Genomic DNA, 25,125 nt, shown 5'->3' on the forward strand with positions numbered 1-25,125 from the left:
ACTTGCCCAAATCTGTCTTATCACATAATTACTGCATCACATAACACTTGCACATCGTACTGAACTAGACCACACCCATCTTATCACATAATTACTGCATCACATAACACTCAAATAATGTACTGAACTAGACCACATCCATTTTATCACATAATTACTGCATCAAATAACACTCAAATAATGTACTGAACTAAACAACATCAATCTTATCACATAAATATTTCATCACATAACGCTTAAATAATGTACTGAACTAGACCACATCAGTCTTTTCACATAATTACTGCATCACATAACACAGACAAAGCTGCTCATCAAAATAAACTAATCCAAGTAAATATTTAAAAGTGAATTGTATTTTTATTAAAGTTCATAATAATTACTATACATGTATATTACAATCTTTGAGATTTATAGAATAATATTGTTAGATTTTGTAAAATATAGTGAAGGCATAATTATAAGATTTTTTGTACTACAGTTCAAATTTCTTTTCCACATGATCGGCTACCATCTTTGCAATCGCTAATGATGACGTTGCAGCTGGTGAAGGAGCATTCCTGACGTGCAGTATACGTTCGCCTATCTCAGTCTTACCAGTATCAAATACAAAGTCATCAACTAAACTGCCGTCTTCTCCTAATGCCTGAGCTCTCACTCCTGTTGGACCCCTGTAATACACAATGACAGTAATGACGTAGACATATTTTTAAAATTCATGCCAATAGAGTATATAGATGACCATATGATTCAGTTTCTGTAACAGTGATTCACATTCACTTGTTGCTTTTTACCATAATAATCAACTAAATCTACACTTACCTGTTTACATCACTGAACTTCAACTCTGGTACAAACTTTCTAAGGATATTAACCTGTGCAGCAATATTGAGTCCTCTGTATATTTCACCCATACCATAAGCTAAGTGCTTAAAGACTAATTTTCGAAGGCCACTAAAAAAGAATTTCTGTATATTAAATTTGTGCAGGTGTGCCAATAAACTGAATATGAGCAAATAATATCACAGGCATTCGTATATAAGAAAAGATTATTAGACTAGAATCTTTTCTGGGGTGAACACACATCAAATTATTGATATAAATTTTATTTAAAAAACCATCAATGTCAATCACCTGATTGTGAGATATACCTGAATGCTGTATTTAAACTGACAGTTTTACCTTCTATGGTTTAAATACAACCTAGCCTGGTTACCTTCCTATTGTTCAGTAGGTCCTGTCCACAATAGTCTAGAAATGTCTGCAGAGTGTTTTCCTCATTAACCATGTAAATTTATTCCAATGTCACAAAAAATGGGGCGGTCACAATTTCGTCTTAACTATCAGTGGCAACTATCAGTTCAGAAAGTGCATGATGAAAACGTATAAAACAATACATGGGAAAGCAAGCTAGATTTGACCAGGCCATAAAATACAATGTTCCAATTCATTTTGTTTTGGTATTACCGGTACGATAAAAATGACCATTCATGCTGTGCTTTACTGTGAAGGACCCTGAAAGTGCATAGATTTGAGGCAATATTTGTTCAGTGCTTTTTATTGCAGGTATATCTGCTGATAAATGCAGTTACTCTCCAAAACGATCACAAACTTAAACTACTGTTCATTTTGTAACAACAGTCTTGACTAAAAGTTCTGGCATAATAATACTGCAATGAAGATACTGTGATGGTCACAAACCACATCTGATTTACAGAGAATACATATTAAAACCAACTGTGAAATTAAGTTTGTAGCAGATTCAATTTCTATTTTATCTAATGTTACAAACTGACTACCTAAACCAAGATTAAAATAATTTAAATGAAGTTTGTGCACTGAAGCACAGTCCCTAAACACTGTGACTGAAGAACTGAGGGACAGTGACTGAAGTCACATGTCATGTAGTTAATGCATTGATAAATAAACTTATGATTGTACGAGTTTTAAAGAGTTGAGTTAATAATTAGTACATGAATTAGTTGCACCTCTATAATGATCAATTAGTGTGTTCTAAAATGTTAGTAGAGTTTAAATATTTTATTTGAGTAGATTTATTAAAAGATGTTATGGGAGATACGTTATGAACTACTATATCTCAAGATAAATGATGGCTGCTATCCCACAATTCCAAACGATTTTGTAGAATCATAGATATATTCGTTTGATAACATTATCATTCTTACCTGTAACAGAGAGCTTCGAAGAGATCGCTTGCACTGAAGTCGGTATATCCATATCCTTCTCGTTTGAATGCCAACACAGCATTCGGTCCTAACCACACAGCACCATCAATACGTGGTGTGAAATGTACTCCTAAAAATGGAAATCTAGGGTCTGGAACCTAGTCGATAAACAATACATGCCATCAATGTTATATTTTATAGTGCAATTTTTTTTTTTCGTATTTCTTTTCACTATTTTTTAAAATTTGGACCAATTGTGCTTGCTAAAAATCTTTGAAAATTATATGTAGGTTTGTAATGAAGGGTGACCAAATTTGACTTCAGTGTTCAAAAAGTTTAAACAAGAACTAATCAGAAATACTGTGAATGCAACAAACTTACATGAAAATTCACTTTTTACTAGAGATTTTTCTTTGCCATCAGCCAGTATGCAAATAACAATATAAAATAAACTGATTACTGAGCTATTGTATATGAACACTGGGCACACACAAATATTGTTCTGTTCATTCATTTGTCAAAATTGATATGGTGAAATTTTCCTTACTTGTATTTCAATTATGAATATACAGATATTTTTCTAAACTGAGACAGTGATGCTGTAATTTGTTTCATAATGTAATATATTATATAATAATATTTGAAATTGAAAAGCCAATAGAAAAAGATAGCAGCAATATAATTTTTCAAATGTATTACAACACTCATATTGGATCTAAAATGAGGAAAAACAAATCAAATTTACTTACAGGATAAATATTGCCTCTCACAAGGTAATTTTTCTCAGGTTTTAAAAGCAGGTACTCTCCTCTGAAAGGAACAATTTTCGGCACAGGACTGCACCCTGATAATTCTGCTAAACGATCAGCATGCAAACCACCACACGTTACAACATAGCGGCAATTAAAATTACCCTAAAATGTAAACATAACTATGTATAAAATACTCAAACTGAAACAGTTCAATACAAATTGTTAAGTGTTTGGTTTGCCACTACCCTAGCATCATAATTCTTAAAGCGCCCTCTAGAGAGACTTTTAGAAATAAATTTTTACTCTCAAAAAACTAATGAAATTTTATTAGACTGAGAGCAGCTGTTGCTAGGATATTTTAAAACTTGTGCATGGTAATTAGTTCTTACCTTCTTGGTTACCACAGTAACTGGGTATTTTAAACCTGTAAAATAAAATGCAAGTGAAATTAATAAATGGGAATATTATGTTGTCAGTGATCACTGTGAAATATTTGGCAACAGTAATATTTTATCAGAAATTGTAAACTTTGAATTTATTACACAATTACAGTTTACATTACAATCTTTGAAATTATCTGAAATGTAATATCACCCTCATGCTAAGTTTTCTTCTTGATATTTGCCTTGAAGTTTGCTTTGATTTAAACCTTATCATGAATCATGGACACATTAATACATGTTTTAAGGCATATTTATAATGAAATATCAACAGATTGTGATTCAAACTGCTGTCACATTGTAACATTTTTGTAGTGAAATATGAATGTTGTATTGGCACACTAAAATTACAAGAAACCTGATTGATTGACTGGGTTACGATACCTTCTTTGGATCCAGCAACACTTTCCTTTGCCATACGGAACCCAGTAACTTTGTGTCCAGTTTTAATATTTCCACCCATGTCTTTAAAGTTTTCACCATATGACCTTGTAACATGTCCAAAATCCACAATCCCTGTATTTGGTGATTCTATAGCTTTTAATCCCTATAAATAAATCCCAATAAAGCTAGAACTCCACTTTCGGAAAATATAGTAAAAATGTCCATAGCTATTACACATGTAGTAGCAATGAAATGGCAAAGCAATCAGGTCTTTCAACTGATTCTATTACTATTCTATTCAACCACAAGTATTTATCAGGCAAGAGAGTTACAGATATAAGTAAAAGAAATAATTTCGCTCTACTCAAGGGTATGTCGATCTTTGAAACTTTGTATCAAATCGTTTTTCTATTCTGTGATTATAGACACCCCCCTGAAAGAATGGTCTGTCTGATGTACTGTTTGACTGGCAAACATTTTTCCAATTCTAACATAACATGTCTCGCATAATACATTGCTGTATGCATCACAGGAACACATCGCACCAGTGACGATTTCAACAAAACACTTTTTTACTGATGACAAATGAAAAAAGTGCATTAAAACAGTGCATATTGCAGAATAGTATCTCAGCGAACAGGGATAGAATTAGAAAGCCACACTTGGCAGCTTTAATTACTTGGGAACCATGTTCATCGCTATCGTATATGAATGCCATGAGTGACCCACTGGATGAATTCACATCGTTGATTGGATAGCTGCTTGACCCTGTGTCGATACAAGCTACGAGTTGAATAATTTTGAATTTTCTATATTACTAACAAAGTTGCATTATATATTTTGGGGGGCAAACATGAGTACCTGTACATAGTTCATCTTGAGAGTACCGTGACTGTCACAGTGTAATTTTGTAACAAAACTGCATACTTTGTACAAAGCTCTATTAGAATGTTAGAATGACACTGTGTCATTGTGTGCAAGAAATTCTCATTAAACATCCTGCGTACTATTTATTCACAAAAAACAATTATTTTTACTACCGTGTTAGTTTTGATGGTATTCATTTGTTTTTGCAGTACCAAAAAATCACACAGATGCAGAAACATTGCCCATGAGCGATCTTTTGTGGTGGACGATGTTTCAGATAATACGATAATTCGTTTTGATGCACATAATACAAAACAAACTAACCCTAACTCATTTCCAGTATTTTAATGATCCACGACCCCCTTAGTTGCATATTATAATACTATCATGATATTTCCATGTGATAAATCCAAGTAATATTTATAGGTTATTACATGCAAATCTGTGTGTGTCTGATATTGCATCATGAGCAGGGGTTTTTCTAGAAAAAATGAACAAGAGGGAGCACACACAGGCAATTGACCTGGAAACGCCATATCTGAAGGTTTCTGCACCGTTTTAACAGTGTATCTATCACCATTCAAATATTTTTAGAGTAATTTTAGTGTATATGAGGTCCAGATACATTGTCAGCTGGTGTTGCTAGGAAGTTTTCACAGAGAAAAATATATTTGAGAAAGATTTCATGTTGTACTGCAGCACGCCTCTCAAGAAATATATTTATGACTTGAAAGTTCAATCGGCAATTCGGTAAAAGGACACCAGCCGAGAGTATCAGGGCGCTGCACCCTGTTCCCCGGTTTAGAAAACCCCCTGATAAGTAGAATGATGGGATATCACAGTGTTGTCATGTAATAACCTCTTCATCAAGCATGCTTTCAACAATTTGAATGCGCTGAGGGACAAATGCAGATCAAGCATGCTTTCAACAATTTGAATGCGCTGAGGGACAAATGCAGATCAAGCATGCTTTCAACAATTTGAATGCGCTGAGGGACAAATGCAGATCAAGCATGCTTTCAACAATTTGAATGCGCTGAGGGACAAATGCAGATCAAGCATGCTTTCAACAATTTGAATGCGCTGAGGGACAAATGCAGATCAAGCATGCTTTCAACAATTTGAATGCGCTGAGGGACAAATGCAGATCAAGCATGCTTTCAACAATTTGAATGTGCTGAGGGACAAATGCAGATCAAGCATGCTTTCAACAATTTGAATGCACTGAGGGACAAATGCAGATCAAGCATGCTTTCAACAATTTGAATGCGCTGAGGGACAAATGCAGATCAAGCATGCTTTCAACAATTTGAATGCGCTGAGGGACAAATGCAGATCAAGCATGCTTTCAACAATTTGAATGCGCTGAGGGACAAATGCAGATCAAGCATGCTTTCAACAATTTGAATGTGCTGAGGGACAAATGCAGATCAAGCATGCTTTCAACAATTTGAATGCACTGAGGGACAAATGCAGATGACTTCGCAGCAAATTTTACCTGCATAATTAATGAATTGACAAAGTAAAAATAGATGTAGGATACAATCTAAGGTCTTACATGTAAGATGCGGTTTTATTTTCAACTTCAGCAAACTGCTGTATTTTCTATTTGATTATTCATTCTGTGGGAAATGAATTCCACAAAATATATACCGGTATAACTTGTCAAAACATTGGTCACTAAAAGTTTGTATAAAAATCAATAATTTTCTGTATTTGATGATCAATAAAATACAAAATGAAATATTAATAACTGCAAGAAAAAATAGAGAAGGAATAAGAAAGTTCTATGTATATTTCTTATATATCTCCATATCATGTGAAATTATTGGTTCATGGATCCAGTTGTCCTTTCACCAAATAAGATTACCAGCAACAACTTGAAAACATCAATTTTTAGTGAAGGTTGATCCCACAAATTTCGCCAAAAAATCAATTAAAAAAAAAAAATCAAAAGATGTCATAAAATTTCTAAAATTAATAATCCAAGTGAGTAAATTTGTGAAACAAATAGTTAGGATTTCTTACTCTGCAATACGGCTCTCTTTCTCGAATTTCTTCGGGTCCGATAATTTTCAATCCCTTGACATTGTTCTGCAGGCCTCGTTCATATAGACCATCTAATCTAGATGCTTGTTCCTGGTTTACTGCAACTATTAGCTAAAAGTAATAAAGTCATGATCGAAATTAGAGAAGACGTGCCACACTAACTACATTGTAAATTTAATTTCAGGAGAAACAAATTTGGTACTCGCATGGTCACAATGGTAACTTTGCAAATTTTCTGTGGTCGAGCTTCACTAAATATTCTGTATCAGAAACTTAATATAAAGTGCATAAGCACGAGTAGGTTTTTTCCCCACTAATTATGTGATTATGAAAGTTTACCTTTCCACATTTCTTGTACGGTATATTATTGTCATCACAGTATTTATAGCACATTTCTAACCCTTCCACACACAGTTTGGCTTTCAGTGAACCTGGTTGATAATAGATGCCAGCATGGATAACACCACTATTATGTCCACTTTGATGAGGCGCTACACACAAATATTTAACATGAGTTAATTATGACAAATTAAACACTGATAACACATTTGGATTTTTTTCTGTGCAGTCATAGTACAGAAGTTTTTTTCTCCTCAACCGTAACAAAATTTTGTGTTCACAACATCCTCCAACCCTGCTCCCATTTATTGAATAGGGAACCCTCATACAATAGATAGAAATTATGGTGTAAAATCATCCCTCCATGTAACAACTCAAACAAAACATGTACCAACAATTATATTGATAATCAGTGTTGTCAATAAAAAAAAATTCAAAGTCCACCTGATGAGGGAGAGAAAAAAAATGAAACCCTGATTGTGTCCAACATATTGGGGCTGAGAATTGTGAAATTTTGTATCAGAGAAGATCATATTTGGGTTCTTTAGGCACGGAATTCATGGTTACTTTAGTGTAATTAATCACTCACAAATTTCCACAGATGATCAAATCCTGGATATTCCTAGCAGTCACTGCTTCATCCTGATGGAGATAATACTATAATTTTAATGTAAAATCCATTTGGTGACTAAAACTCCTTCTGAGCTACAGCCATTAAATGTCTTACCCAGAATATTTTCTTTTTCCAATGTGATGAACTTGAGCATTGGATGTCTTAAAATCAATTCTCTTGCTGTTGCCATACCAACAATACCTCCCCCAATGATACAAACATCATATCCTTTTGAAGCTGATCTGTCATAATATAAATGAAAGTTTTCACATTCAGTATAATGGGGACAAAAATAACAAAAACAATTTTGTTAAAACAGTACCTTGTTTCAAGGTTTCTGATATTACATGTGAGTGATAGTGACGAATGTCTGGTAACTGATGACTTTTATAATAAATACAATATCATTATTATCATTACAAATAAGACTTTCTCAAGTCAAATCCCCACAACCCTAACACCAGTGTAATTGTATATGCCCCTCCAGATAACTATACCTGTCCTGAAGAGGAGTACCGGTAGTATACAATTAAAATTAGAGGAGGGGCACTGGAGAGGTCAGGGTTATGGGTGATGATACCTAAGGGAGTCTTACCTTATACCTTATACATGTAATAATCTTTGCCCGGAAAATGAGACACTTGAAATAATAATAAAAGATTATGGACATACTAATATGAATAAATCACAGTCCCTCTGTCACTCAATGATTAGACTGTGAATAAATCAATGAATGTGCGTGTCGCTGCAACCAGTGAACCGTGCTGCAGCAAACACTTCAGTAAAAAATTATATATAATCAATTCAGTGAAATTGTCTTACCCATTACTACTAGTAAACTGTCGTCTTTGTTGCGAGGAAGAGACTACCCGTAGTTTTTTACACAATACAACTTGCGAACATGGGAGAAGTGGGAGTTTTTCAAAGATGCCCCGCCTACAGGCTATCCGGACCGGCGTGACCATGGTAGAACTTTTTGCACGTGGCTGAAACTAAAATATAAAGTATGTATAGTTTGTGGCTATCTGCGATCAGGATTTGCCGTGTAAATTTTAGAATATTGCCGGTAAAACTAAACAACTATCTCACGAAACACCGGCAAGCGTGCACGGAAACTTATTTCCGTCCCACTCAGCTGATATAGTACCCCCTTAGCTCTCTGGAAAAAAATCACCGGACATTTTTGGATTTTATCTAATGTTGTATCGGTACAAATTAATATTGTTGTTATATATCATGGTTAATTTTCTGAGAAAAAAATAATATATTATTTTAGAACTATCGAATATTCGTCGATATTTTTGTTTCCTGAAAGTGAACGGTTTTGATTATTTTCAACGGCACGAGGAGACTCAACATACTGTAAAATCAGACACTCGGATTCATTGTTTTTATGTGGGTGAACTTTCATAAGAATTTTCTAGCCGATGGAAAATACCAACACTATTTTAAAATAATGATAGAGTATTTATATAAATTTTAAGTTTTTAAAATGTTTCACAATAGACAAACAATATCCAGTAATAATTAGAACAGATCGACGAATAAAATTGTCTGACCCCGTTGTAATAATGGATTATTCCAGGGTCAAAGAACGAGAACTGCAACAATGATATAGCGGTAGACACTCAACTGTATGAGTAGCGCCAACATGATGGAGGAAGAGCTTAGATGCCCTGTATGTCAAACCTTGTACACCGACCCTGTGATATTGCCGTGTTCTCACAACTTGTGTTTATCGTGTTCAAAGAATTTACAAAGCTATGGACCACCGTTATCGCCACATTTGGTCGATCTTTCGTCGTCCTTTCCGGATTATCCTGAGGGCGACCGTTTCAGTCTTCACAGCGAGACCGACAGCGGTGTTGGTCTAAGTGTAAACAGTGTCACTGCAAATGTCCTCGATCGGAACTCGTCTGTAAATCACCTTCTTCCTCCGTCGCAGACTGACAACCTGTGTCTCCGGTTGATCTGCCCAGTATGCAATAAAAACAGCTATTTGGACGAGAAGGGCACCAGCGGTTTGCCTAAAAATCGTACACTGGAAATGATCGTAACTCGATACAGCGAAAGCCGAAACATGCAAGTGAAATGTCAGCTTTGTGAAAGCGCCCCGTTAGACGCCACTGTTTACTGCGAACAATGTGAAGTCTTTTATTGTGAAAAATGTCGAGAGAGTTGTCACCCAAGCCGGGGACCACTTGCCAAACACAATTTGGTATCTCCGAATGCAGCATCGGGGAAATCTGCGCAGCTTGGCCGAGGAAAACTGAAAGGACTGAGCCGGCCAAGCACATGTGGCGATCACATTGAGGAGACTCTCAGCATGTTCTGCGTAATGTGCAGGGTACCAGTATGTTATCAATGCTTGGAAGATGGTAAACATTATAACCATGATGTTAGAGCCCTTGGGTCAATGGCTAAAACGTTGAAGGTAAATTCATTAAATAATCCTAATCAATAGCGAGCATAAACGCGGCAAAAATACGACTTCCCCTGAGAGTAGATTCTACACAGAAAAGTACTTTTCTTTTTATTTTAATTTAAAATTCCTTGCTCTGCTAAGCTGCTTTTCTACAACCCTCAGGGCATGTCGATGGGTTTTCTCTAAACACCAAAGTATAATGAAATACTGTTGAAGTGTTGGATGGGTTGCATTTGCATGCCCACTTTAAGCAATGTGAATTGCATACAAATAAGGTGAAATCACCATTGATGTATTGTACACAAGGTCACGAGGATCAAACTCTGGTTGGATAGATGCATGACTATTTTCACAACTCTGCAAAACGCCTTTTTTTCATATTCGTATTTAAATCTTAATTCATTCTTGTTGAAACATTGATTCACACATGATATAAAAATAATTTTGAAATATAATTATACGGACAACTGCTAAGGTTATGATTCATTGAGTAGTTGTTGATGTACACAGGTAGCCACATTCCTATAACATGAGGTCACTGTATTATTACTACAATACCACCATTTTATTTCTGCCCACAATGCTTCGAAAGCTGAACTTGTGATGTGATTATTTCTAATAAGTTGAGGACTACTTTGTCTACATAGCGATTCACTGCATCATTGTCCGCGCATACATGATATTTAGTATATTTTATTTGTCACATTTTTTTTAGTTCCATGTTTGTCATAAGACCAACCCCATACATCCCGGTGACTAATTTCCTGTCTGTTACCATACCAACATATATAAATGTGTGTAAAATTCTATGAATAAAGACATGAAGGAGTTCCCTCTTTCTACAGAATGACATCAGTGTATATTCACTGTTCATTTCATTATTTTCACTGTGAATTGGCAAAAATTGTCTTTCATGAAATGAATAGTTTATGATATATTGGAAATCATTTGTAGTAAACCAGATTATAATCTTTCAAATAATATTCTGAAGTTCATTAAATAAATATAAAATAATAAGTTGTAAAACGCCTTTCGCCAAACGAAAATGATTTTCGCAAATAAGTGAAAATTTCTCGGGTCCTCCTACAACATGGAGTCACAGTGACTTTTGTGAAATGTTGTCTTCCTGGTTGCCGTACAATCCTGAAATCGCAAAAATTTCTGGCAGTGAAAATTCAACAGAATGTATATATGATTTTTACATATAAAAAATATGTGAATGACTTACACATGTCAATTAATATGCTGCTGAGTGATATATCCTTATGTCTTACAAAGGTCAATCACATGGCAATCTCATTTGAAATTGTTTTCAGGGATGCCTGGAGAAAAAGAATGAAGCAAATTAAAACAATTTCCTCTATTCAAGTTGGCCTTTTTAGTGGCTACATTCCAGTGTAGTACAAATGGTGGCCATGACTTGGGCACCATAAATGCCTGGTGAAAACGTGTGAGGAAAAATGAACGTTGCCACATCTGTTGAATTTTCTTTCTCTATTTTTTTTATAAATATATGATGTTATGGGAGTGATTGTGATTACAAGCAGTAGGGAGTAGTTACTGCTCACCATAGAAACAGCATGCATCTGTCGATTGACTGGCTCGTTTGTTTGTGGAGTAGAAAACAGGTTGTAGGGATTTGGTTGGACCCACAGACATTGTGTGACCTCACGTCTATCATGAAAATCATTTGTCGCATTTTAATGATATATGATATGCAAATATTATTTACACGCTGTCAGTATGATAAATTTTTATTATTTCATAATTTTCTATTTTTTATAGTCATACTTTTCATAAATTAAACGCAGAATCAATCTTTCACTATTTTAATTTATAAATAATATAACACTCTAAATGAATTGTTTCAAATTTGCTCGATACACCAACACAAAAATATAATAAAAATATTTTACGTCTATGAAGCCAGCATATTGTTAATGGTCTTTGTTTCCTTGGTGTTTAAACACTATACAGTTAGTATTGAATTACATTTATAAAATGATCATGAAATATTAATTTTTTTATTTCATATTTACCTGTTAAAGGTCTGCATTTAATACTGATGTCTGTTAATAAAACATGTGAACACTTGAAATAATATAAAATTCACAAATTTGAACTTTGCCTTACCTCTGGATTTATATATCTATGCCAATTAGGTGCAATTTGAAATTAAATTTACTGACGATTGGTTTCAGTATTTAAGCGTAATGGGAAAATGGTTGATTAAAGCTCACTTTATTTCTTACCATATTGTGTAGAAAAAAAACTGAACAAATGTGCATAAGGCTAATTTACATTGCTGGATGTAATGTTTATTTATTTTTGTATGATGATGCCGATAATGTAAAAAGGTAGCATATTTTTTTCTCTGGAATTAGTAATGTCCAGGGAATCAGTGCCAGGTTTGATTCATTCAACAATTCAAGATTGCATTATCAGTCAATGGTATTAGTATGGAAGAAAGATTAATTATATCTGAAAATGAGTGATGTCTTTTAATCGCAGACTGAATGGCGCCACTAGTTCATTTTCAATTGAGTGTGAAATTACAGATGTTTAATATGAATCAATAACTTTTATAACTAAATAAGGAAAGTGAAATTTGAAAATACTATCAGGCAACTTTCCCTTACTAGTAAATGGAATCTGGCTCTTGAATTTAGGAATATTATCGCTGGCAAGTGAGGAGGCTGTTCTCTATTTTTACATGTAAAAGCTCTGCAGCTCATGCTTTCTTTGCTTTTATGTTGCTTTATCTGAAAATGCATTGATCAAGTCCACGTTCTAAGTTTAGCGTCTCCTTTTGTTAGCTAGTCATTGTTCAAGACAACAAAGTGGAAAGATTTCTAAAACCGCAATTTTTTGTGGTGAGCCATTGCGATTATTTCAGTTGTTTCACTGTGCTCATTCTGTTGTATTTTTAAACCAAACTCTTGATGAGGACAGATGATGCACAATGGAGGCGTTGAACTGAAAATGGTTGCATCTGCCATTACTGTGTAATCCTCTGTTTAATCTATCGTCAAAACAAGCTCGCTGATGATATGAAGTCTTATCATGCATGTATTGAATACTGGTGAAATTTGAATAAATCGTAAATTAATTAATGTTGTGCTAAATTTAATCGTTATAAAGAAGATGTTTTTGATGACCTCTATAGTAATGTTACATAATGAAGGAGGGTATACATGTGTCTTCATTGACGATACAAACCACAATTACTCGTGTGAATAGGCAGATTGTTAGTCACTTTTTTTTTACTACGCTGATCAGATTGGCAAAGGATAGTCATGTTTATAAGTTAATGCTGCTTAGACTCTAATTGTGTGTGTATTACTACCGGTACTTTCATAAAGTGCCTGCTTTGAATGAGATGGAACTCTCATCAATACACTCACTGATGATTATATTATGGTTGCCTGGCAGTACTGCATGTCTAACTAATTCCTCTCAATTTACTTTGTTACATATCAGTATTAGGACTGTGGCGTACACTATTTATTTTGTACTTACCTTTTCCACGATTCAAGGGTCTGCCTTGACAAAAAAAATTTTCCAATAAAACTCCAAAATCTTTAGTTTACCTCCTCCACTTCTTTTAACCTTTTTGAGACACCAAGATTATTCATACATTTTTCTAAAATGTTCCCATCTTATTAAAATGTTGTCTTTTATATTGTACAAGAGGTATACCACTGTTGATATGTCTACTCAATCACTAGCTATCATGTTAGGCACACCCTGACAGGTGGTTTTAGAAATTGACAGGTGAAATATTGACAACTCACTTACTTTGGTACTGTCTTTGTTCATACTGAACAATTCCACGGCAACCTCATATCAACACAACTTGTCATCTTCAGGTCTATATGGTTTTTATAAATATGGTGTTCAATACAGCGCAGTTGTTACGATGTAAAACTTGTTATCAAGACTTGTGACATTATTGTGCGATTAAATTGTATTTCCCCTCAGATGTCATATCAGTTTAAGTATATTTGATCAAAATAAAACTATATATATCGCCACTTGACTTTGAAAGCACGGTATAAATTATTGTCTTTACTATAACAAATGACAGGTGTTGATATTTTTGTTGCTGCTTATAATTCTACTCATTGATTGCCTGTGGACACAGCTGTGCTAGTAGCCTGAACCATTTAGTACGGTATTACTTTTTATTTGCGACATTCACATGATTACTGCATACATAAAACTGTGAAATGTTTATAAGATGCTTCTCACATGATGTGCATTTTATTATTAGTTCATGTGTTATTTATATTGATTAAACAAATATTTTTTTAAGAGAAGTATCAATAAAAGTAAAGCACTTTATACAAGTTCAATACTGAAGAATTGAAGAATGTCCAAATATTATGACAGTTGTTGATCGCAACAGATGGCTTTCATTTGTTCGTATGTTCTAATACAAAATTCCAACCTAAAGATTGGATCATGGTATTTTTTTTCTATAGTCATTTTCTACTGTAATATATCCACTAAGCTTTGTCCTTGGCAACTTAGTTTGCAAAATTGTATCACATTATACTCAGAATTCAATAGACTTAACCTTTCTGTCAGTGCACTCAATAATCCTGATTATTGACAGTAGATCAAGTAATTAAGTCTTGCTATCACAATTATCTCTCGGAACTGGGGGGGGGGGGGGGTTAAATTTAGGGAATGAACATTTGAGCAAAATGAAATATCAGTTGAATTAATGATCTCTGAACTGTATGTATACCCATAATTTTAGCCCTTCTAGTCATACTGCAGGTTGACTTCAATTCCAGTGCTGTATGGCCTTTATTTAGTAAGACAGCATATGTTAGGAATGCCTGTGATTGTTATCTGGTATGTCAGACATACATACATCAAAGATACCTCACAACTTCCTTCCAAAACACTTGTATTCTGATATTTTCATAAAGAACTTTTATAGGGCTGCCTGTCTTCCTCGATTTTCCACACTCTATATATTAATATTATATATTTATTTAATTATTTATGCACATAAATTTGACCTTGACTGGAAATCATTGAAATAAAAATTGCAGATGAATATCTAATGTTTGGTGGATGGCAATGTCCGGATGGGTGGCTGCATTGCTTACAACTACTTGCATTACAAGTACCGTTCTATAATACACATGGGTAGATATAACTAAAATAAACAGACACACTACCGCTGGGAGTTGAATAAAAACAAACATGCCTTGAACTTTACTGGAATCTTTACAAACTTTGTGTGGTAGGTGTTGAAAGAATAAATCAGGTTTAGTTTTATTAAAAGTATTCATAATAAAATTTTATTTCGAATTTTATTGCAGGGAGATTTGTCGCATGCCTTGACATCGTTATCTGAGAAGGCGAGACAAGCAAAGGATTTCATTTCTGAGCTTAGGACCATCATTGAGGAAGTGCAAGTGAGTATTAAACTATATTATCTAACTACTTTGGATGTATTTATTATTGTTGCATTTGTGTGATTACAGTCTCAAGTCTTGAGATCATGCATTGTCATGAAGCAGCCTGTTGATCTGTGTGTCTGTGAGTGACTTTAAAATATTCCTTTTTTACAGACTTTCTGCATGGAAATGTATTCTATCCTCTATTGATAAATAATACATTGAAAAAAAAACATGCAAACATTTGCTGAATCAACACAGATTTACTTTGGAAGATTTACTTAATAAGTTTTAAAGCTGCATATTCCACTCATTAGCTACTGAGTTACCAGGATAACAGCAGGTTTCCCGCTTCCATGGCTTTCCATTCAAATCAATGTGTTTTAGTTATTCTACATATTTTTTTTTAATATATGATTTCAAATTTGATTTGTGAAATCAATAGCAATGGCATTGGGATTAAGTATTATGATTTAGGGAACACAACCTACATGTACTGTAAAATCTGTATTAGAAGCTGCGGCTTCTATTAAAATGGTACAATACAACACATGTGATGCGGCTTTTATTAGAGCATCTACACATATAAGAAATGGTGAATTTTTGGTTCTCAATTGTCCCAATGAATGGGTGTGACTTCTAATAGGGATGCAGCATCTAATACAGATTCTACGGTACCGGTATTAGCGCATTTCTTATATTCTTTCATAAAACAACTTTTTCACTTTTGATCAGCTTTTGATGCTGGTTACCTGAGTACTGATTTGTCCAGTCAAATGACTCAAACATCTCCACTATAAACAAAAAATAATTGTCAGAAAATCAATATTGTATATTTCATAATAGCATCATGTTCATATTGTTGTAATGTTTCTATTGTTATTTAGGTTAATACAGTGGAATTTGAGGCCAGTCTCGTGGCTCAGTTTGATCAGTTAATGGAGGCTATCAAACAGAGAAAAGAACAACTTCTGAGTGACGTAAATCATGAGCGAGACTTCAAAATAAAAATGGTTAAAGATCACATTGGTCAGTGTACCGGTAAAGTTCGACAAACAAATGGATTACTGGAATTCAGTATTGAGGTCATGAAAGAAACAGATCCAGCCTCGTTTCTCCTGGTGAGTTGAATTTCTTTTGATATAGATGTGTGTATGTGCTGTATATATCGTGAAACTTAGTGGGATGTTTGCTGTTAAGTGGTATTAATGCATGTATGTATTCAGTGTAATATGATATTCAACAGTCATATTTTTATACCATCTTCATTCATCATTAATATTTCATAATTTCTTTCATCCTTAATTGCCCGATGCCTGTGCGTTGCGTTGTAGGATAAGGTATGGAATGTTAAACTGTATAAAAATGGGAGGGGGGGGCAATAATGGAATATCCAACATTCGTGTGTTTTATACTCATTGCTTGCCTCATTTCTTCATTTGTAGCTGAATAAACTGTACAATTAACATTTGTTAAGAATGGCTGAATGCTTTCTATAGGTGTATTTCTTTGCAGTGTATTGTGTGGTGTTAGTTTGGAATGTCAGCGCCCTACGTATGGGTTTTGTGAAGCATAAGATTTATTATAAGGAACCCAAGACTGGGGACCTTTAAGTCTGGTAGAACTGTGGCTGTGTTATGTTTGTTATTTTATCAGCTTATCTCACCATTGCTGTTGGGTACTTGAGTGTGTGGAAAGGTTGTTAGGGTTGAATACAGCTGTTGAATATGTCAGCAAGTTTGAACTCTTTCCTGTTTTTATTTTGCAATCAGAGAGGAGTTCGTGGGAATGTTAGGAGGGGAGGCTTTTTATTGAAAAATAATAAGGGTGTTCCCAAATTTGTTTAAAAAATATTGTCATTAATACGTTTATACTTGCATAAATAATAATGCCTTTATGATTAAATCTAAGTAACTTGAGAGAATGGTATTTCTGCTCTGAATATTAGTCAATGTGTTTATACTTATACATTTGTATCTTATCTTAAAAATGACAGATATTGTATGAATTCACTCGATGCAGTCTCATTTTATGAATCAAGTATTGTATGGACGGACCTGAAGTCAATAAGATTTCAGATGTGCTGTGCAATATTTCCAATCTGTCATGACTATTCAACCTTCTTGCAGGTTGCCAATTCTTTACTGAAGAGAGTTCAATCCATGGAGAAGTCATGGAAGAAAGAGATGTTATTAGAACACCGGGTGGTGTCTGAGTTTGATTTGACATTAGATAACACAGCGGTACTGCAAGCTATTGATCTGCTCAATTTTATACAAATGAAAGGTACATTGATTATTAAAGTATCCCTGAGATGTCTATTTTTTTTTTATTTAACTTAATTAAACCTAACTGAATGTTTAACCTGTCTGCTTCATTTCTTCCAATTATTCCTTTTCGGGAATGTATTTTACTCTTCGTTTACAACCAAATTCTTGAGTCTTAAAAGTAGCGTCATTTGCTATCAAATTGTTTATAATGCTGTTTGACAGTCGCAAATAACATAAATATTTAAGTTTTGTACATTGTAATTGTGCTGCATACTTTTGAATGATTAAACAATGTTTATTTCTGCATGACGTCTGTCCTTCACATTTCCACTGATCTTTCTCTTAAATTTCATTCAATGTTTTCAAGACTTAATTTTTATGTTTTTTATCTCCATATTAAGCGCCCGGTCCCCCAGTGATACTAACAGATGAATGCAGTGCAGAAAACAACAGTGTCACGATAGCCTGGCAACCTGATCCTATAAGTTGGGTGGAAGGTTTTGTATTGGAATTAGATGATGGTTGCCATGGCGAATTCCGAGTAAGTGCATATTCTATTTTTCATTTCAGTAATTGTATAGTTTTTTTTTTTTATCTAATTATGATTCTGTCTAGAAATCATTAATTCTGGTGATATTACTAGTAATTCTGTTGATAGTATAATCAGTTATGGTGCCTTCGTTAAGAATGGTATATGGAGCATTTTATTTGTTAATAAGGGTAATCATTTATAGCAGAATTATAAGAACACATTATCTGCGGGAATAACAATAACATAAATATTTCGGTGCAAAGGACGAGAATATGTATGTACTAAGGGTGCAAATACAAATTTATTACTGATTAATATATTTATGTTCTTATGTTGTCTAGGGTATTCACTTTTATTGTACATTTTTATTCTTTTTATATTTTAAATAATATTACTACAGTGTAGTATATTACTTATTTTTTCAATTTTTCGTTAGATTATTATATTTTTGTCTTTTAATTTCTTTTCAGGAAGTGTACTGTGGTCGTGAAACTGTGTGCACAGTTGATGGGTTGCATTTTGACAGCACTTACAATGCGAGGATCAAAGCGTATAACCACGCAGGCGAGGGCACTTACAGTGAGACTGTGTGCTTGCAGACTGCTGAAGGTGGGCAGACACAACATGATTTATATTTAATTATGCTCGGGTTGAAAATGCAGTTATACGCTTGTCAGATTTTAAAATGTCTGAAAAAATTCATGATAGTCTCGCTAAAAAACACTTTTAAATATCAAGCACGTTTTGTTATAATATTGTGAATAATTATTATTTCTACTCAGAATTCAGATTCAGTTTTATATTCATATAAATTTTTAGTCAGGAATTTGTCAATTATCTCGGTTTTCTTTGAAGTAGGTTGCCTCCTTCTGTGTAATAAACTGTATAAAAAATGATAATTATAACACATACCGGTAATTTTTATCTATCCATAATCTCATACTTACTAATATGTAAATTAACAGAATTTTGAAATTGCCATTAAATTCTTTGTCTTTTGAAATTCAATTAATCATATATCTACAAATTCATACCCTGGAATTGTCACTTGTCTTTTATAAATACAATGGTTGCTCAGGTGAAACAGACACAGCTGAACAATTGCGTCAAGTCATGTGAATCCATTTGATGTGTTTATGTAAAGGTTTTAGATGAGTAATTTCTCCTGCACTAAGACATACACTATTCATAAGTTATTCTTGCTCTACCATGCTTTCCACCTCATTACTCACCTGAGTGGAGAGGTATTGTGACAACAGTTCATGCCATAAAAAAAAAAAAAAAAACATGCACACAATCTGAAAGGCTAAGGCAGCTTATTGTTACAAATCCTACTGAACAATCACGCTACTCCTATTTAAAGGTAATAGGGATTAACATTATTCGGAGACTACCAATGTAGTGCAACAGAAGTAGCTATTCAAGATCCTGTCCAAATGTCTGGTATTGTTCTCGGGTTTGCTTCCACTTTACATTAATGACTATCCATTTAAATGTTCAGACTTGTATTTTCAGTGGGACGCACCCATACCATTACAATTTCTAATTCTAAGCACTGGGTCATGGACCTTGATCTTTGTATCCGACAGCAAAGATCTCCCTTATTCATTGAATGCAAGTGTAAATATCACGCACAAAAAATAAACCATGTATGAAATACATTGTTTATGTACATGAAATTTCAGCAATAACTGGGGCAGTTAAAATTAACTCATGGCCACAAACATATAAAAAAAATGTTATCACTACTCTTCATTCACAAACATAAAAAAGCTTAGTTTAGGGAGGGCAACAGTCAATTTACTACATATCAGTTTGTGATTAAAAATGTGATTTTATTGGCTTTCAGTTGCTTGGTTTTCATTGGATCCCTCAACAGCTCATCCAGATATTATCCTGTCTAATGACAATATGACAGTCACATGCAGTAGCTATGATGATAGGATAGTTCTTGGGAATGTTGGATTTTCCAGGGGAGTTCATTATTGGGAAATAGTAATCGACCGTTATGATAACCATCCGGATCCATCATTTGGCGTTGCCCGGTATGATGTTGCCAAAGATGCAATGCTGGGAAAAGACGATAATGGTTGGTCAATGTATATTGACAACGCACGTAGCTGGTTTATTCATAAAAACGAGCACAGAGATCGCACAGAAGGTGGAATTGGTGTGAAAACGGTTGTTGGTGTGCTCTTGGATCTTGAAAAGAAAACCATGTGCTTTTATCTAAACGACAAACCACATGGACCAATCACATTTAAAAATTTACATGGGGTGTTCTTTCCCGCTATAAGTCTAAACCGCAATGTACAAGTGACTGTACATTCAGGATTAGAGATACCTGTTGAAACAGACACCGAAGAGGAAGAGGAGGAGTGAGTGGAGAAAAGAAACAACGAACAGTCATCTTTAGTTTGCGCATAGAGTACATGATAGCTTTCCTGTTCATCATTATAACACTGCCTATTGTATAAATCTCTGTATTTATCTTGTTAGATTTTTTCGCAATTTAAGACATACAATTTATTACAGTTGTAAAAAGCTCATTGTGTTTTTTTAACTTTTAATTTATTATTGCTAAATTTTGCATTTAGCAGCAGGTGTTTGTTGTCAAGGTTACTGTATGAAAACTTCTTTTCCATTACTGCTTATAGGTATCGCAGGTGATTTACAAAGGTTATCTAGAAGTTTTAGCTCACTCAATAAGCAAACAAATCAAAATAGTTTCTTTACTTGAATTTAATTAAAAATTCGTCCTCAATGATTGGTCTGGGTTCCTTCAGCAAATGTCATCCTCCTTTGCTCAATATTTTGTACACAGAGGGACATGTAATTATAATTTAATATTTCTACTAAGTTGTAAAATTTCTAAAAAAAATGATTGGAAATTTATTTTATGTTTATTAATACAGTGGATAGTTTATTTATTGTCTTGTATCTGAATCAAGTGGTGCTATATCAGCTCCTGTTTCTGGTATGATTGCAGAGATATGGGTGAGAATATAGAGATAGTTAAGGGGTTTGTAAGTAGTACTTAGTTCACCAAATTTAATGATTGATAGGTGCGTAGAGACACAGTGTCTACGAGTTATGCAAACAAGTTATTGTATGTTCTGTGTGTTTCACCTGTATTTATGTTTGTCTAGATGAAATCTGATACAATTCCTTTTGTGTCCTGTCAGGAGTACAGGTTCGCTGGTGAAAAAGAGAACATTTTACAATTAATTTGAAATCAATTGTGTGCATTATTATTTGCTGTATTACTTCCGTTCAAGAAAATTTATTTTGCATTGTCTGCTATTTATCGTTAGTTTTTCAATTCAATCGATTTCAACTAATTTCTCCTTGTATACGCTGTCTAAGAGTCGTGTGTAGGAGAAGAGAATGTGTGAATTCATGTATTTGCAATTGGAATGAGTTCATTGACCTAATTTCTGCTATATTCACGCTTCTAGGCCTCATTTGAAATTTTTAAAAGAACATCATTCTGTGAAACTTTTAATATGTCTTAGCCCTTGACTTCATTTGGGATCATTTTTGGAAACTGTGTATGTGTATCAACAATTATGGCATATATTTTTTTGATATATTTAGAATAACATTTTAAAATATATTCCTATTTGCTGGAATTCATGCAATTAAGGACGTGTATATTTTTTCACTTTTGTTTCAAGTATTGACCTGAAGTGACTGACCTGAATGCAATATGACTGTATGCAAGACAAACACTGTCAATTTTGTGCATTATTTGATCTTGAGCTTCCATTGTCGTCTAAATCGATACAGTATTATATGATGGGGGAGGGGGGTTGCTTCTTTGAATATAACTATTGATTTTCAAAATAAACACTGTCCTATAAGTTGCAGAGAAACATCTTCGCTGTGTAAATGTGAAGGTAGAATTAACTGTGTTTAAATCTTCAATATTGTTTGGTCTGTTATTGTTTGAGAGATTTAACATATTCCAAAAGACAAACCACTACACAAACAACCAGAGTTGCTTCGAATGTCATTTCTTACACCTATGTACATCAATTTGCTATAGAACGCGATATTTTCTGTAAGGGATATTGTTAACGGATTCGTTTTTGACATTCAGCATGTGTAGGAGAACTGAATAAGGAAGTGAGTGCAAATGCCAATCATAAGACCCCCTATCTTAATGCAAACAAAGCTCACAATTTTGGCTCATGTTGAAGGTTTTTATAAAAGGCAAGATAAGTATTCATTGAAATATGTTTGATGTTTTGAGGAAAAAAAAGATTAGTAGACATACTTGCTGCCTTCCGCTATTCAAATGTAATTTTTTCAATTGTACAAGATATAAAAATTGGAGTAACAATGCAAATTTTTGAAAATAATGGTGTTGGAATATAGAAGAAAAATATTAGTACAACTGTATTGTTTTTCATAGGATATTAGGTATATATGCCGGTATATATATATTTTTTAAATGACACCTGTCCCAGTAAACAGCTGTGCAAACTCAGATATCTGCATATAATTATCTCAAATATTTTTTCAATGCATAAACTAATTTCCAGTAATATTGCAGACAATGTGGGGAGCAGGTTAATATGATACGGTAATATTTTTTCATGAGGGTGCCTGTCATAAGTAAGGCAGTCTTTTGCATCAGTTAAACAATGGTGAAATAAACTACTACCAACAATTATTTCAAAATACTGTTTTCAATTAACATGTTGATTGATATTTTTGAAAAAAAGCAACAGTGGGAGGGGAGGGGGGGGGTCATTTAAGTACCTCCTGACTTGTTTCCTGTTGGTCAATAGCTGGATTTCCATTCACTGGGAGATGTCACGTAATGCATGAAAGGTGCAGACCAAACGTCTTCTGTAAAAATCAAATGATTTGAAATTATGTAATTCAATGTCAAAATACCAACCTTTCAGAGTTGAATATGACATTGAGATGCACTTACTCCATCAAAAATCATCAAATGTGTATAGCACATGGAAATGGCCAAAAAATACTTTCACGTTTGTCGCTTCCTATGCGACATTTTGACAACGCTACAACACTATGGCCTTTGTTTGTCCGGATTTTATGTTAAATTGCGCACATTGTGTTATAGGTGAATCTCACAGTGAACAGAAAATTTTCTATTTGTCTTTAGATGGGATTATCTGTCGCATGTCTTCTATAGTTATGCTATGTTTGGGGCTGAATATTGCATGTACTTATATAATACTGTAATGCATTCATGTGTCTGTTATATAAATTAATTTCATGACTATTCAACAGTAGCCTGTTTACCTTCCTACATTATACATGAATGAAGTCTTTGTTTCAATTTTACTCCTTATCCGTGTATGTTTATGAAGTGGTCACAACTGTCAGTGTGTATGCAGAACCGAGAACTGTCATCTACTGTTTACAAAATTAGCATATTCAAATTAGCAGCATGCTATATTTATCAACCAATCACAACTGCCACCTTCTCACAGCACAGTGGAGGCTATATTTTCAAACTATTATGAGGGGACCCATCCACAAAATAATAGGAAGGTAACCAGGCTAGTACATTGGATAGAAATGATAGTTTGGATTTGAATACATGTTGTAATTTGATATTAAATGAAAAATGGTTTTGTTTATAAATATTTAGGAATATATTTATAACAGATTTGTGTCCACCATTGTAAAATAGCCATCTAAACATAGCAACCTGCATACTAAATTAAATAGGTCTACAACCCAATACTTACATGTATATTATCCCCTTGCAATCAAAATTACTGGCATTTTTTTTCCCAAAACGATTGCTTACTCCAAACTCGCACGTTTGCATATTTGCTCATTCTTTGTAAGATTTTGCTATGTGGCATTTAATTTCATTTCAATGTGTTAGTTGACAATATACAGTGCCCTTGTAGTCATTACAGAGGTTCTTGATTACATTTTGCAGCCACTGTTTATGTCAAAAGGGTTTAGCAGTTGACCATTAGAAACTCAGCGGACATAGGGGTGGATGGGCCTGCACATTGAAGCTAACTAATATATTCTTAAATAAAAACAATTCTTTCATAGAGGAAAGCTTGCACTATAAAAAAATCTCAAAACTGAGTCAAGAAAAAAATGATATGCACAGTTTTTTTTCATCTCCCATCCACGAGTTCCTAATGGTCAACCACTTATATGTATGTGTATATATATATATATTTTATGGCTTTCACTAATAAAAGTTTGAATTTAAGGTTCAATATGTGTTCACTTTGTTTCCATCATCCCTTAGGCTGGAGTTCACATGTATGTGTGGTTGGTGTGTTTGGTCACTGTGATGTATTTCACCAGGATCACTTTGTCGACTACTGTAAAATACTATATTTTAACTTGAATTAATTTTTGTGGAAAAGACTTTTGTATGAAGTTTGTTTTCACTGATTTTTTATTTGTTGATGCATTCCTTTCAGTGAAAATAAAGTAGTTTACAGTAACCTGGTCTAATTATGCAGGAGGTCAAATTGTAATCGTAGTGTTGTCTGTCAATTGAACAGCTGATCACAGACAATTGCTGTACTTGTTGTTTTCATTACCATGTCCCTGAGGGAAGCTATTTGTATCAACATGATTAGTCACGTTTTGGGCTTAAAATTCAACAATGTTTCTACCATATGTTTACATAAAATCACCACATTGACGACCAGCAAAATTTAAATTATTTCATGGCATATAAAACATAAAAAAATAGATAAAAAAAGAATATATTTATATCTGCCATTTATATCAAATTCTTTTTCATATACCTAAAAAAACATGTCTAAACCGAACACCATTTCCCAGGGTCTTAGATTTTAAAACACTCATTAAAGCTCAGACCACTAACC

The 25,125-nt window shown here is 33.8% G+C and overlaps 2 protein-coding genes across 2 annotated transcripts; one reads left to right on the top strand and one right to left on the bottom strand.

Moving 5' to 3' along the window:
- Positions 1-334: 334 nt before the first annotated feature.
- LOC100376601 (L-2-hydroxyglutarate dehydrogenase, mitochondrial-like) lies at positions 335-8,777 on the bottom strand. The gene is made up of 10 exons (XM_085506820.1): positions 8,453-8,777; positions 7,745-7,872; positions 7,018-7,169; positions 6,658-6,789; positions 3,763-3,925; positions 3,328-3,362; positions 2,936-3,100; positions 2,187-2,344; positions 823-954; positions 335-671 (listed from the first exon to the last, which is right to left on the bottom strand). Exons 1-10 carry the CDS (start codon positions 8,593-8,595, stop codon positions 476-478), a joined length of 1,404 nt encoding a protein of 467 aa, XP_085362946.1. The 5' UTR covers positions 8,596-8,777; the 3' UTR covers positions 335-475.
- Positions 8,778-9,259: 482 nt separating this feature from the next.
- Positions 9,260-24,501, top strand: LOC100377500 (E3 ubiquitin-protein ligase TRIM9-like). The gene is made up of 7 exons (XM_002741071.3): positions 9,260-10,064; positions 15,395-15,490; positions 16,360-16,593; positions 17,602-17,758; positions 18,144-18,283; positions 18,745-18,883; positions 20,124-24,501. Exons 1-7 carry the CDS (start codon positions 9,267-9,269, stop codon positions 20,654-20,656), a joined length of 2,097 nt encoding a protein of 698 aa, XP_002741117.2. The 5' UTR covers positions 9,260-9,266; the 3' UTR covers positions 20,657-24,501.
- The last annotated feature ends 624 nt before the right edge of the window (positions 24,502-25,125 follow it).

Source organism: Saccoglossus kowalevskii, chromosome 2, assembly GCF_978046115.1.
Source record: "Saccoglossus kowalevskii chromosome 2, keSacKowa6.1, whole genome shotgun sequence".
In the NCBI taxonomy this organism is placed as follows: Eukaryota; Metazoa; Hemichordata; class Enteropneusta; family Harrimaniidae; genus Saccoglossus; species Saccoglossus kowalevskii.

Bases quoted from the DNA above. Each gene is read 5' to 3' on its own strand.
- LOC100377500 (XM_002741071.3), top strand. From the start codon at position 9,267: ATGAGTAGCGCCAACATGATGGAGGAAGAGCTTAGATGCCCTGTATGT. The intron at 10,065-15,394 runs GTAAATTCATTA...ATTTTATTGCAG, and splicing joins CAATGGCTAAAACGTTGAAG to GGAGATTTGTCGCATGCCTT. The intron at 15,491-16,359 runs GTGAGTATTAAA...ATTGTTATTTAG, and splicing joins CCATCATTGAGGAAGTGCAA to GTTAATACAGTGGAATTTGA.
- LOC100376601 (XM_085506820.1), bottom strand. From the start codon at position 8,595: ATGGTCACGCCGGTCCGGATAGCCTGTAGGCGGGGCATCTTTGAAAAA. The intron at 3,101-3,327 runs GTAAGAACTAAT...TTTACATTTTAG, and splicing joins TTACTGTGGTAACCAAGAAG to GGTAATTTTAATTGCCGCTA. The intron at 955-2,186 runs GTAAGAATGATA...ATTCTTTTTTAG, and splicing joins TTCGAAGCTCTCTGTTACAG to TGGCCTTCGAAAATTAGTCT.